This window comes from Argopecten irradians, chromosome 11, assembly GCF_041381155.1.
Source record: "Argopecten irradians isolate NY chromosome 11, Ai_NY, whole genome shotgun sequence".
Taxonomy (NCBI): domain Eukaryota; kingdom Metazoa; phylum Mollusca; class Bivalvia; order Pectinida; family Pectinidae; genus Argopecten; species Argopecten irradians.
In genome coordinates this window covers 29,616,354-29,628,843 of record NC_091144.1, presented here as the reverse complement: position 1 = coordinate 29,628,843, position 12,490 = coordinate 29,616,354, and the positions used below count along the sequence as shown (strand labels likewise).

The following is a 12,490-nucleotide window of genomic DNA, read 5'->3' as shown; positions in this document are numbered from 1 at the left end:
TGGATTTGTATTTTGTATCAAGCTGATCTACTTTAGAATTCCAGAAGCTGTAGAACAATTGGTAAGGTCACACTAGAGAGAAAGATTACATGTTGTTCTTTATGAATATAAAGCACAAAATTTACATGTAAATGGTAGTTAAATTTAAAGGAATAAAGAGATAGAAATATTCTATAAGACTTGTTTATTTTTTTATAAATCAGAAGGAACACAGCTGTATGTGCGAATCTCATAGCAATTGATTGACACCATTTTTCTTCCATCCTTAGTTTAGGAGTTACATATGTATCATAAGAGGACTATGGGACTAATACAGCTGAACCTATTTAACTTGAACTTCTATAACTAGACCTTATTTAATTTATTCACCCCTGAAATTTCATAATGGACTGGTCTAGTCTTTGATATAGACAAGCCTTATCCTATCTCAGGGGTGATTAGAGTTAATTTGAAGTATTTTGTTTGTCTCAATAAAACTTTTTCACTATTTAAAAGTATTCACGTTCATTAAACTTGAATGAATACATATACATTTGAACTCCAATTACATGTATTCTATCTATCATTGTCCAACTGCCTTTGAGTTAATGAAGTTTGACTTCAATAATGAAATACAAACAAATATCAAGGAAATCATAAATAATCGTTTTATTTCATTCCAGCTTAAGAACTTAAAAACTTCAACAAGAAACAATCTGAGACAGGATTTGCTATCACACAATATCACAACAACAGATATTAAAATGTTCACGAAGGTTTGAATAGTGTTACAACAGTCGATATAGCTCTATATATCTCACCAGGTAAGAAAACAAACAATAGATATAAGAAATTTGTGGGCGCTATCTTAGATACTAAGATATTATTTTTGTTGTATATGATACATACAACCATTACAACGAATGGTTGTTGGTATAACCTTCAGGATAAAAAAATCTTCAGACTGACACTTTCGACGTAGACAAGTACACAATCTGCTCCATAGTATCTAGCCTTCCCACCAATGAACACTTTTGATTCTTTTGGGCCTTACCATTCTAGATTAAATTAAACCACTTCTGTGTCGATCATAATGTATCATTGAATAGCACTTTAAATGTACAAAATGTATAACCACATACCGTCCGCGTATTTCTGATATATCTATAAGTCTTTCTGTGTATCGTAAAAATACACTCAAAGAATATATTCACTCAATAATGGTTTTAAATAATAAACTAAACAACATTGAAAACAGACATTGGTGATTATAGTAACGAGATAGATATAGGATTACCTAGATTTTATCAGATTGATCACAGAATAATGTTTGGCACAAGTTTTACAGAGTTAAAAAGTAATATCTGAAGGTTTTTATCAACAAATATATAGTAAAAAGTTAACGTAGTGTTTATTATGATGGTACTTTAGTAAAGGGAAACCTATAGTTCATGATTCACTTTTATAATACCATTGTGGTTCAACAAAATGGCCCAACCATGTTCTGAAAGTTTTATAACTACTATATAATATTAAATAATTATTACATTTAGAAAAAAGGATTCATTGTCATATCTCATTTTCTGCTTTATAATATGATTTATATTCATAGTGTAATGTAAAAGTATTTAGTTAAATTTAATCATGAAAATCCTTTTGTAAAATGGAAAAAAAATCATTTAAGAATTGATAAAAACTATAAAAAGATTGTTGCATGTGATAAGAGAAACTTGATAACTGATCTAACACTCTTGGATTTAGGATGATAGCCATAGAATCTAACACTCTACCTTGTCAGGTGATTACCAGGTTTATACATGTACATGTATTTGTTATGTAAATCAGTGAAATGTATTGATGCATTACTAATTATCAAAATGCATAAGACATTGCGAGAACATAACTATTAAATGCATGAATAATATCGGTTTTAAAATCTATCTCAGTTTAAATCAACATCAAAAATGCCATTTGTCATTCTCTTTAACAGTTCAATAGTCACAAAATGTCCTTAGTTTACTGAGCAACTATTTGAATTGCAATTGTCCTTTTCTTAAAACAACTATTAACAATTGTAGTAATTGTCATTTTGTTAAGCAACTATCAAAACTGCCATTGCATATGTCTTGAAGCTGTTGTTTACAACATGGCATTGGCAGACATGCACAGAGTTATAATATCGGGATGATTGACCTATATATTCGATGTATATTTACATATGATATTTTCTCATCATGCATGAATTGAACGTGGTACTGTGAAAAAATATTTATATCATTATCAGCAGAAATAAATAAGACTAATGAAGACCAGGTTTAAAACTCATTAACCTGCACCAGTCAACACATAAATAGTTCTCTTGTTCAAATCTCCGTCGTTTTTGCATGCTTTTATGTCAGCTGCCAAAAGATCGTTGATTGTACAAGGCAGATCAAGGGTTGTCCACAAGTCATTTCCCAGTTGATAAAATCCTCTTTCAGAACAACATATGACACATGAACAAATCTTGACCTTAGTCAATGAATCTCAAATCACAAGATAAAGGAGTAGGCCATCATCACATCAGAGAACACACCTTTGTCTTTTTATAAGTTTTCACTTCTGTTTTGTCTGATATCACATTTGTTCCATACTGAAAAAGTCATAAAAATAATTTTCTTTATAACGTTAGTACACAGAACAATTATTACAATTACTTGAATTCATCAATGCTCAAATAATTGTGTTTACAGTGAATACTTGATATTACTTTAATACAAAGTGCCAAAGCTTCAACAGTTTTTTTTTTTTTTTTTTTTTTTATTTGAATACATGTCTGACAGTGAGCCATCTCTGACAAAAGCAGAATTTTCTTTGGAGACTGTCTATATATTGTACTAATTAAAATCTTGTTTTTGATTTGCGGAACTTCATATTAAACAGTACTTACCCTTTTTGGTTGGACATTTGAACTGTTTTTGCGAACTCCTCCATTTTGTGTTTTTTGTTCCTGGGTTGATTTGTTGGCTGGTGCAGGCGTTACTGGTTCTATGTGAAAAAAAAAAAAAATGAAAATATATATCACAAATATTAAAAATATATGTACAAAATTTCTACCCTCTTGAAATATTATTTACTACACTATTATTCAAATATTAATTATACCTGTAATGTTTTATTATGATTTTTTTTCTCTCTTTCCTATTTAGATTCAAAATTAATCAAGTTATGCACAAAAAAGATGGCATATTTTATTTTAAAGTACATTCTTAAGCCTATATATTTTTGATTTGAGAATTTAACTTTCATTTTCAGCATAAAAAAAAATCATGAATAAAGTTAAAAGATTGATGAAACATTTTACACAAGTAATAGGTATATATGGATACTTTGAGATAGTCCTTAATTATATTGATGAATATGATATAAAATGTACATATATAATGTACTGGAATAAAAAGTTTCAGTATATTTTGTATTAGTTGGGAAAGACAGCAAAACACAACAAGCAATACAATGAACACAACACTCAAGATGTAGCGATAATCTGCTTGGAGAAATCAAATGTATTATTTCATTTTGACACTTGATCAGATCTCAAGCTTTTAATGTACCGTATATGAAAAAAGTGATGTTTTTTAAGCATACATATTTTGATTTCTTTTTCAATTACGGTACATTGATTTGTAAGTCTTTTCTCCATTAATTTTACATAATTTCACCAAAATGAAATTAATAATTGATCAATTCGTGTAGAGCAGTAACTCTGAAAGTTTATCTAACTTATTCTACCACCAATGACAATGTAATAGTAAGGCACTTTCAATTACTTCACATGATTAACAGTGGTAAAGAATAAGAATATTTTGTAACCAATAATTTCTGTTGCATACTTGCCCAAAAACTTGACTACTGCATGTGAATAAAAAACGTGAGCTTTAATTACAAAAGTGATTGTGGACAGTCTAGCTCCATTCAGTGTAAAAACTTGTGCACATGTGCATATGGACTTTTGTTAAGATACAGTGAGGATGCTTTGGTATTTACTTTCAGTTGGTTGGTAATTAATCAAAGTGAAGTATATCACATGACAACAGTATTACACTCACAAAAGAAGAAGAGTTAATTAATACTAAGTAATTTGATGATCTACTGGGCATGTTCGCACTGCAGTAAACATGAAAGAGCATTTAATTACACTACCATGGTGGTAGATATAATAAGCATTATATGTGAGTATCATCAATGTCTCTATAAAAAGATCAACAGGCTCTCTTAAATAGTTTGATTCTTATACTCATTTAATTACACATAGAAAGTATTGTGTCTTTTATACACTTTTTCATTATCAAACAATTAATGATTTTAGTTACTAAATCTACATGAACATTATGCCTCTTGATTATTGAAATTGTAGGTAACAATTATTTTATGTCTATAAGGGGAGATAACCTAATGCAATAGTTTTGCCCATGACAGACAAAATTTACAAAATCTGAATCACAGTTCAAAGAGAGGGACAATATATAGGTATGTTACATACAATATCATATAGATTATTGGGTTAACTGAACAACAAAGAAATTGTAATAAAAGTCAAGAGAATAATGACAACACTTGTAATAACATATCAAATATTTATAGTAAGAAAGGTTAGTAAAAGGTTTTAACTAAGCAGAAATTGGTTAATACTGATCCAATAAAATGATTAAATGAATTAGAGAAAGCACTAATAGTATCATTACATCTCATCAAAATACATATCCCCATTATAGAACTGGTTCAATACTCATGAAGATCTGATGATGAACAATGACAGGTCTTGTACAGGTAACCCTGCATCAGCCAATCAAATTATTATCAAAAATTAAAGTCATAAAGAGCAATTGTCATAAATTTTATACAGTGCTATAAGGATTTACAGTTAGAGAACTGTCAGTAAATTTTTCAGAGGTGTTTTCAGATTGACTGAAAATAACTCATGTCTGGAAATCATTGAGAAATTTCATGAGACGTCCATTTGCAAACATCAGATATTCATTATGTAGAATGGAGAGGTATTTTAATCAGACTGTCAATACAAAGGTATAATCTGAGAGAAATCCTTTTCTTGTTAATTCACATGAATGGAAATCTACCTTAGCCGAGGGCCATAATTTTTTCGTAAAACTTCTTAAGTATCATCCGTGACTTGTGACATTTGCAAGAATTATTGGAGAATCCTGTTTTTAATTTGATATCTGAGCCTTAGATATATAGTGAGCCAACTTCATAATGTAGCTATTAGAAGTAGGATTTTGGTATTGCACAACAATTCAACAGTAATACAGTATAAGGGACTTACCAACAGTGGTGCTATGGTCACTTAACTTAAGATTAGGGGAAAGCAGAAATAAAGCAAGATGTATGATTTCAAAAGCAGGTATTGTCAGCCGAGGTAGATTTCCATTTGAACTAGCTAGTGATAAGTAGCAGCCATTTGTGAATTTAAAATCAGAAACTGATCTCTAACCATGATTTGCCTGTTTTCCTTCCGCCATCTTACGTTCATGTTCATCTGCCATTTTCTGCCAGTTGTCTCTATTATTCATTACACCTTTGTACAGAGGATCCAGTTTCTTATTCATCTCGGCGAACATCTGGAAGGAGGTTTCATTGCACATTTACAAAGCAATATTTAAAGAGAAATGAAAATGATACCGAAAAGATAGAAAACCGTGATATTTCACAACATCTAAACAAATAACAGAACTTACCTTTTTATGTATAAGTATTCTGTCTATAATCACCCAAACTACTAACCTCAGGTTTTGTGATTATTCTTATGAGAGGGCATTTTGTTTATTTGTATATCTACTACTAAGCAATCAATTTAGCTTTTCATGATAAAGTGATCTGCCTGTCAATTGAATACTGCAGTGTGGGTTGTTAATTTAAGTTGTTTTGTGATCCAATTTCTCAAATATCTAGCATCCCAACCATTTTCAATAACACATTCATCAAGTACCTTGTAATGATGTCTATAATTTAACTCCAAGTAACTCACTTACTTTTTGAAAATGTGGAAAGTACTGTTAACTTTCAATCAAATCAATTTAATAATGAATATCTAAACTGTAATTAACATACATTGATTTACACAAGACCGTTACAGCAGAGCGTGCCAATTATAATCACCATTTTAACTTTTCTCTCTCTCATTTTTTTAAACAAGAAAATATCATTATGATATTTTACAAATATATATGTATATGGTATTGCAACTTCTAAGCTCTATATTTATCAATCATATAATAACTAATGTACCAAAACAAAACAAATATGCTGTATGAAAACTTTGACACACAAATCGATCAATACAATAATTCTGATGTATCAAAATCAATTATGATGCTAGGATATGGATCATGCTGTATTTGATTTAAATAAAATGGAATACAGGATTCAAATCTATTATTCACTTAAATCATAAACATCACAAACATACTATCACCAGATTGAAAATATTTTCAATTGTGAATAATAATCTGCAAGCAATGAAAACAAAAGATAACCATCTAGACCATAAAATCAATACATATGGTTCAAGTTGGCACCATGAGATAACTCATCTAGTCATGCCTCAGCAAAAATGTCAATCAAATATCTATTGTGTCTTGAGACACATCATGCATACAAGTATGTTTATTGAACTCCCAAATAATTTAGATTATTTTGTATCCATAAAATTGTGCTTCCTCCAGTAAAACTCATTGACAAAAGCATTTATACCAGAACACAATTTGGTCGCAAATGCAAGGTTTAAAAAGAATGTCGTTGATGCTACATTTAATCCACCATACCCATTAAAATAAATGGAGAGGATTTTAGCATCCAACATTGACTGACCTTCTGCTTATTCTCATCTATACTTCCACTTTTTCTCTAACAAAATATAAATTATAATACTGATCCGTGCAGAAAAGGGATAAAAAGAATAAATGCTTTCCAATTATGTAATTTTTAAAATAATAATAAGAAACTTGCATCGTGTAATAAAATATAATGTGTCTGCCAGTTGTCTTGTGACTTCTTGAATACATCTTTATGTTGGCCATTGCTTTTACAGGAACAATAAAAAATATATTTAATTAACCCAAGAAGATTCCAATAACAAGATAGAAAATAAACCAAGCAAATTTCGTGGAATTTCCATCCCCCGCTTTCAGGACACATTGTAGGTAAACATTATTGAGGTTAGGTTTAACCTTGGTTGAAACATGAAAGTCTTCTTCGGAAGTAAGACATTTAATTTTGTTACCAAGTTTGAAGAAAATCAGTTGATATTTATTAGTTATTGTACGGAAGTGGCAGAAAATGACTTTTTTTTTTTTTTATTAAATCAAAGGGCCATAACTCTGCTTATTAAGATCTGCCAAAAGTGGCGATCGAACTTGGATAAGCCCTTAAAGTATTTAACTTTGTTACTAAGTTTCAACAATATTAGTTTTAACATTTAAATTTGTTAGTTGTTACACAGAAACTGTCGAAAAATGACATTTGTAGTAAATTAAAGGGACATAACTCTGATAAATAACATCCGCTGAAAGAGTTGATCTATCCTGGCCAGGCACTTAACGCATTCAACCTTGTTACCAAGTTTGAAGAAAATCGGTTAATATTTATTACAGTTATTGTACGGAAGTGGCAGAAACTGACTTTTTTTAAGCAAAGGGCCATAACTCCGCTAAATAAGGTCCGTTGAAAGTCGAGATTGATTTTGGACGAGCCATCCTTGTAGCCAAGTTTGAAGAAAATCAGTTTACATTTGTTAGTTATTGCACGGAAACAAAGTGTTACAGACAGACGGACAGACAGATGGATAAACCCAAATTACCTGGTAATATTCCCTGTTTCGGAGAAAGCCGGGGATAAAAATCCTACAGAAATTCCTAAACAATATGGTACGAGTTTAACCAGGTATATAACTGTGAGAATGCAGGGATAGTATTATTTATCTCTCTTCATAAATAAAGGCATTTATAAGTCTATTGCATCCAAAATCATATGATATGGCCAACAAGCAAAGAATGCTCAAGAGATGGAATTGGTTAGTATCACAAAATTCTGAAATGGATACAGTACATGTATTTAGGGCTGCATGGGGTCGGAGGGAAATAAACTGAGATCTCTTATATTTTCATATGTGTTTGATAAGCAGCTATGCTATTGGTACATACTAAGCTCATGAACAACATTTAAGGTTAATTCAATTATCATGGAATTAATCAAGCAGTCAGTGATTAATCACAGCAAAATGGAATATATTTGTCCATACAAGGGGCTGGGGGTAAGGGGTTAGGATCAAGATACATGTTTTATATAAAGACTTCCATTCATCGATCACTCATGACGACAAAAAATATTGAATTCATCAACATGCTATAATTCCAAATCCCAAAGCACAATACAAAATAGAGAACAGAATAAAACGAAGAAGCTATGGCAAGGAAAAGAGAATGTTTAGACAATATCTAGGGGACACTTTCTACACCAAAGAGATATATACAAAGCAAGGATCAGCATGCTTGGATAACAAGTTGTCAAGTATGAAGAAGTGAAAAAGGGTGAGAAAAGAAAGAAAAAAATATTGACACAAGAGACCTGTGGATGTGACTTTAGAAGGTGATTCTAGTGCATTCTGCTTGTCAGCCAAATCCTGCCACTGATTCCGATTGTATACACATCCATTGTACATGGGCTGTAACCCGCCCCACAACTCTGAAAACATCTTAACCACAAATCCAAGCACAGTATTAGTTCAGAATTACGACTACGTTATTATACGTACTACAAAGAAAATATGCGATTTAAATTTTTCTGTTAACAATTTAATCAATGCTGGTACATGTAGATCATTAGACATTTTCTAATCATACATGTGCAATCAGGTTTTGAGATTTACTTTTCCATCTGCTTTATTCCCAGACTGTCAGATCTCATTCACCAATCATATTTTCATATTCATTTTATCTATCTTATTGTTACTTTCCTTTGAAAAATCATATTAATTTTCAACAACTTTAGGATGTACACCTCTGAAGTTTCAGTCCCGTTGAAGTCTTGACATAGATCAAAGAAGTTGAGATTTTCAAATAAAATTCATCAATATCTGTTGCTAGTTGTCAGCTGAAAATTTTGTCAAAAAAATATTTCTATTCTTAGTGGATATTTCTACATGGAGATTTTAAGAAATGATCCATTTAGTGGCCCATTCGAAAATATCTCTATATTTCACTTTGAGTACAGCCTAAATTTTACCAATTTTTGCTTAAATTGTTTTTACTAAAATTATCATTGCACCAGCATTTTAAGCTGTATTGAGCTTATTTTTGCTGTACTATTTTGCCCTTTTCTTGGTCTATGTGTCTTCCTTTTTAAAGTTTTACTACAGATTCTGATTATAAAAATATTCAGCAAAATTCATAGATGAAGTACAGAGAGTAATATGCGAGAGCATCAAATGATTTTTTTCTCTTTGAAGCATGAAACAGGATTGATAAAATAAATGAAGTGAATATACCTTGTAGACCGGAATACATATAGCATCAATGAAGCCAACTTGCATTTTTGGCAACTCGTCCACTTTCTCTCTGTCCATCATTGCCTACACAAAGAAAGAAACAACAAAGTTGAAGATTATCAAAACCACAAATTATGTATTCAAATTTGTTCATCAAAGTGAAATATAAAGTTTAATTTTTAGAAATACTCAAAATCCTTATAAAAAAATTACTCAAAATCCTTATAAAAAAATTGTCAATTATCACCACATTAATATCAATATATTTTGACTATTTCAGTAATGTTCATTGCTTAGTCAAATGAAACCTGAGTTATTATTTCAATTATTATATTTCAAATATTATAGCGATTATTATTTCAGATGATATTAAAGTTGCTCTTACAATAGGTTTTTCACCCAGCTTGTCTTTCTCAATGTCTCCCTGTTCAAAGAATTCATTAGCAACAAGCTGTGCCACCTCTTTCTGGATTTCCCAAGGTTTAGTGATAGCAGCCACATCACAAGCTGTCATCATCATCGCTCTAAAATCAAAAACACAATTATTTTATTCTAATCCAAACAAAAGGATGACGCATGATAAAATTGAAATAAATAAATATTAATATAATGAAACTTTTTATATAATTCTCTATAAAATACCCATATAAAATTTAATTATTATACTTTTATTGTATGTTGAACATTTGAATCCTGATTATATACTTTTATTTAAAATTTAAGTGTACAGTATCTGAGCCATTCTGAAGGAATTCTAAAACTAGCATTAAAATGTCTGTACCTTAACAATTCCTTGTTTTGGTCTGTTTCAAATCGTGTGTCTCCTTTATCTATCAAGGCTTTGAAGTCTCCCCTTTTCCTGGATAATACAAAATTACAGAACATGTTCATAAATGTTAATGTATCTTTATATCAAGCTGTTACTTTATGTTAATCATCATACCTGTAACGATTGCATTAAAATATCACTGAAATGTAACAAATACCGGGTACCTAGTACATCGATAAGGACTTAATTATGCTCACAAACGTACAAGAACCTGCAGTATACACTATCCTATGCAAAATATACTTTGCCTCATTTTGAACTGTTTAAAGGCTTTATAAATGCTACTCAAACCAATCAAGATTTTTTAAACAGACTTTCATTTCTAAACATTATGTTTGAAGAGATATTCCAATGAAGGATTTAGCTGCTTTTCTGTTAAGTATATGGAAATTGATGTGATTAATTAACAGAGGTCAGAATATTTTATTTTAATCTATAGCCTCCATTCTGATATGCTTCTGATTCAAAAGAAAGTTGGTTGAAGTTAATCAACTGCAAATGATGATTTCTCTACAAATAAGTCATATAACCAATTGTTTCCTGTATTCTTATAACTTGTCCGTACTTGAAGTACAAAGCCAGATCTGTTGAGAGGATGGCATGCTCCAACATCTTGATCACAGATCTGTACTCATCTGATGACAAAGACTGGAAAATGTTGTTTCCCTAAAAAGGTGAATGAAGCATAAAAATCAAAATGATTATAAGGGAAACTTCTAAAAACTTAAAAGTCAGTCTCACAACATATGAGTTTTGAATTTTTAAACCTCTTTCAATTAAAATCAATAATGTTTGCAAGTTTGTATTTTTTAAAACAAGATTTATAATTGTAATATTATTAATCATGACAAAAAATACCAGATGTCAAGACTGGTAAAATTACATACAATATTCTTTTTTTTTTTTTTTTTTTTTTTTTTTTAAATAAAATTCCATGTATAAGACAATACTATACATTATCAATAGGCACAGAGGAGTTATTGTCTTTTGTACCTGAAAAGTTTTAAACAATTTCCATTCAATCAAAAACAAGTAACATGTTAACTATTCTGAAAAAAAATCATGGAATGCCACTGCCAGTTGATCAGTTAAAGTCAAGCATTCCAATTCAATAGATATATTTACATATCTACAAACGTATCTACTGATTTGTGTACCTACCTCACTATTCAGGATCATGATGCAGTGGTCAAAGTGATGATGTTCCATCACTGAAGTACTGTACAGCATAGCCAAGGGGGAGACAACCCTGACAGGGGCAGAAAGATACATTTTACAATTTCAATCTTGACTGATTTGAAGACTGACAATAATTTTGAGCTTTAGGCATACCCTCATAATAGTGAAAATACTTTTATTTGTAACAAAAATAGCAGTTTGCCTGATCTATAATCAGGAATAAAAAAAAAATTGCAGTTGTTATCATTTAACTTTGTAAAGATATTTTGATCGGTGTTCGATGGAAACCTACTTGACTTGGAAAGCATTGTTGGTTCCTCTGTGGTCCAAGTCGTGACACAGACAACCCACCAGTAACGTTAATACCTCTATGTCTCTAAACATAGGCTTTAAACCACCAGTCTGTCAATATCAATAAAAATAAAATTCAATACAATATTCTTATCTTCAAATATGTATTAATTTTATCCGGGTTAGTTCTTTTTTATAGTTGATATATAGTTAAATGGTTATTGTCCTTTTAGAAGGACTGTTTTTTATCTTGACATACTCATTAAATTCTCTTTTAGTTGCTCATCTGTTTTAAGAACAGGATTAATTGATTTATTAAATTAAATGTATATGATAAAATATAGCTCACATATATCATGGTAAACATCGTCTGAGCAACATTGAATGCATGTCTCCAGTTGTGGTATGTCACTGGTCTGTAATTCTTCTTAACACTTGTCGCCCACCGACAAAGCACCTACACATCAAAGTGAAAAAGAAGATAATTATTAGGTTTCTATGAAAAACTTCAATACAACTTGTTTTATTTTTGGTACTTTCAAAATTTTGACAAAATTAGTAATAGGAAAAGATAAACTAGTACATGTCCTTTGTATCTACTTAAAACTAAAGTAAAAAAAGACTGAGGAAAGTCAGAGCCAAGATTTAAACAAACTCTGTTCCCCTTTTCC

General features: G+C 30.5%; 1 protein-coding gene across 4 annotated transcripts in view; it reads right to left on the bottom strand.

Annotated features, from left to right (window-relative positions):
- Window positions 1-624: 624 nt before the first annotated feature.
- The window catches only part of LOC138335251 (cGMP-specific 3',5'-cyclic phosphodiesterase-like), a 52,903-nt gene continuing 41,037 nt past the window's right edge, over window positions 625-12,490 (bottom strand). For all 4 annotated transcript variants that reach the window (XM_069284246.1, XM_069284245.1, XM_069284243.1 and 1 more), the window contains 10 exons: window positions 12,169-12,276; window positions 11,821-11,930; window positions 11,511-11,598; window positions 10,915-11,015; window positions 10,302-10,379; window positions 9,906-10,044; window positions 9,521-9,604; window positions 5,471-5,597; window positions 2,909-3,006; window positions 625-2,611 (listed from right to left, as the gene is read on the bottom strand). In XM_069284246.1, coding sequence (XP_069140347.1) covers window positions 2,537-2,611; window positions 2,909-3,006; window positions 5,471-5,597; window positions 9,521-9,604; window positions 9,906-10,044; window positions 10,302-10,379; window positions 10,915-11,015; window positions 11,511-11,598; window positions 11,821-11,930; window positions 12,169-12,276 — 1,008 coding nt within the window. In that variant the 3' untranslated portion in view covers window positions 625-2,536. The remainder of the gene's footprint in view (window positions 2,612-2,908; window positions 3,007-5,470; window positions 5,598-9,520; window positions 9,605-9,905; window positions 10,045-10,301; window positions 10,380-10,914; window positions 11,016-11,510; window positions 11,599-11,820; window positions 11,931-12,168; window positions 12,277-12,490) is intronic.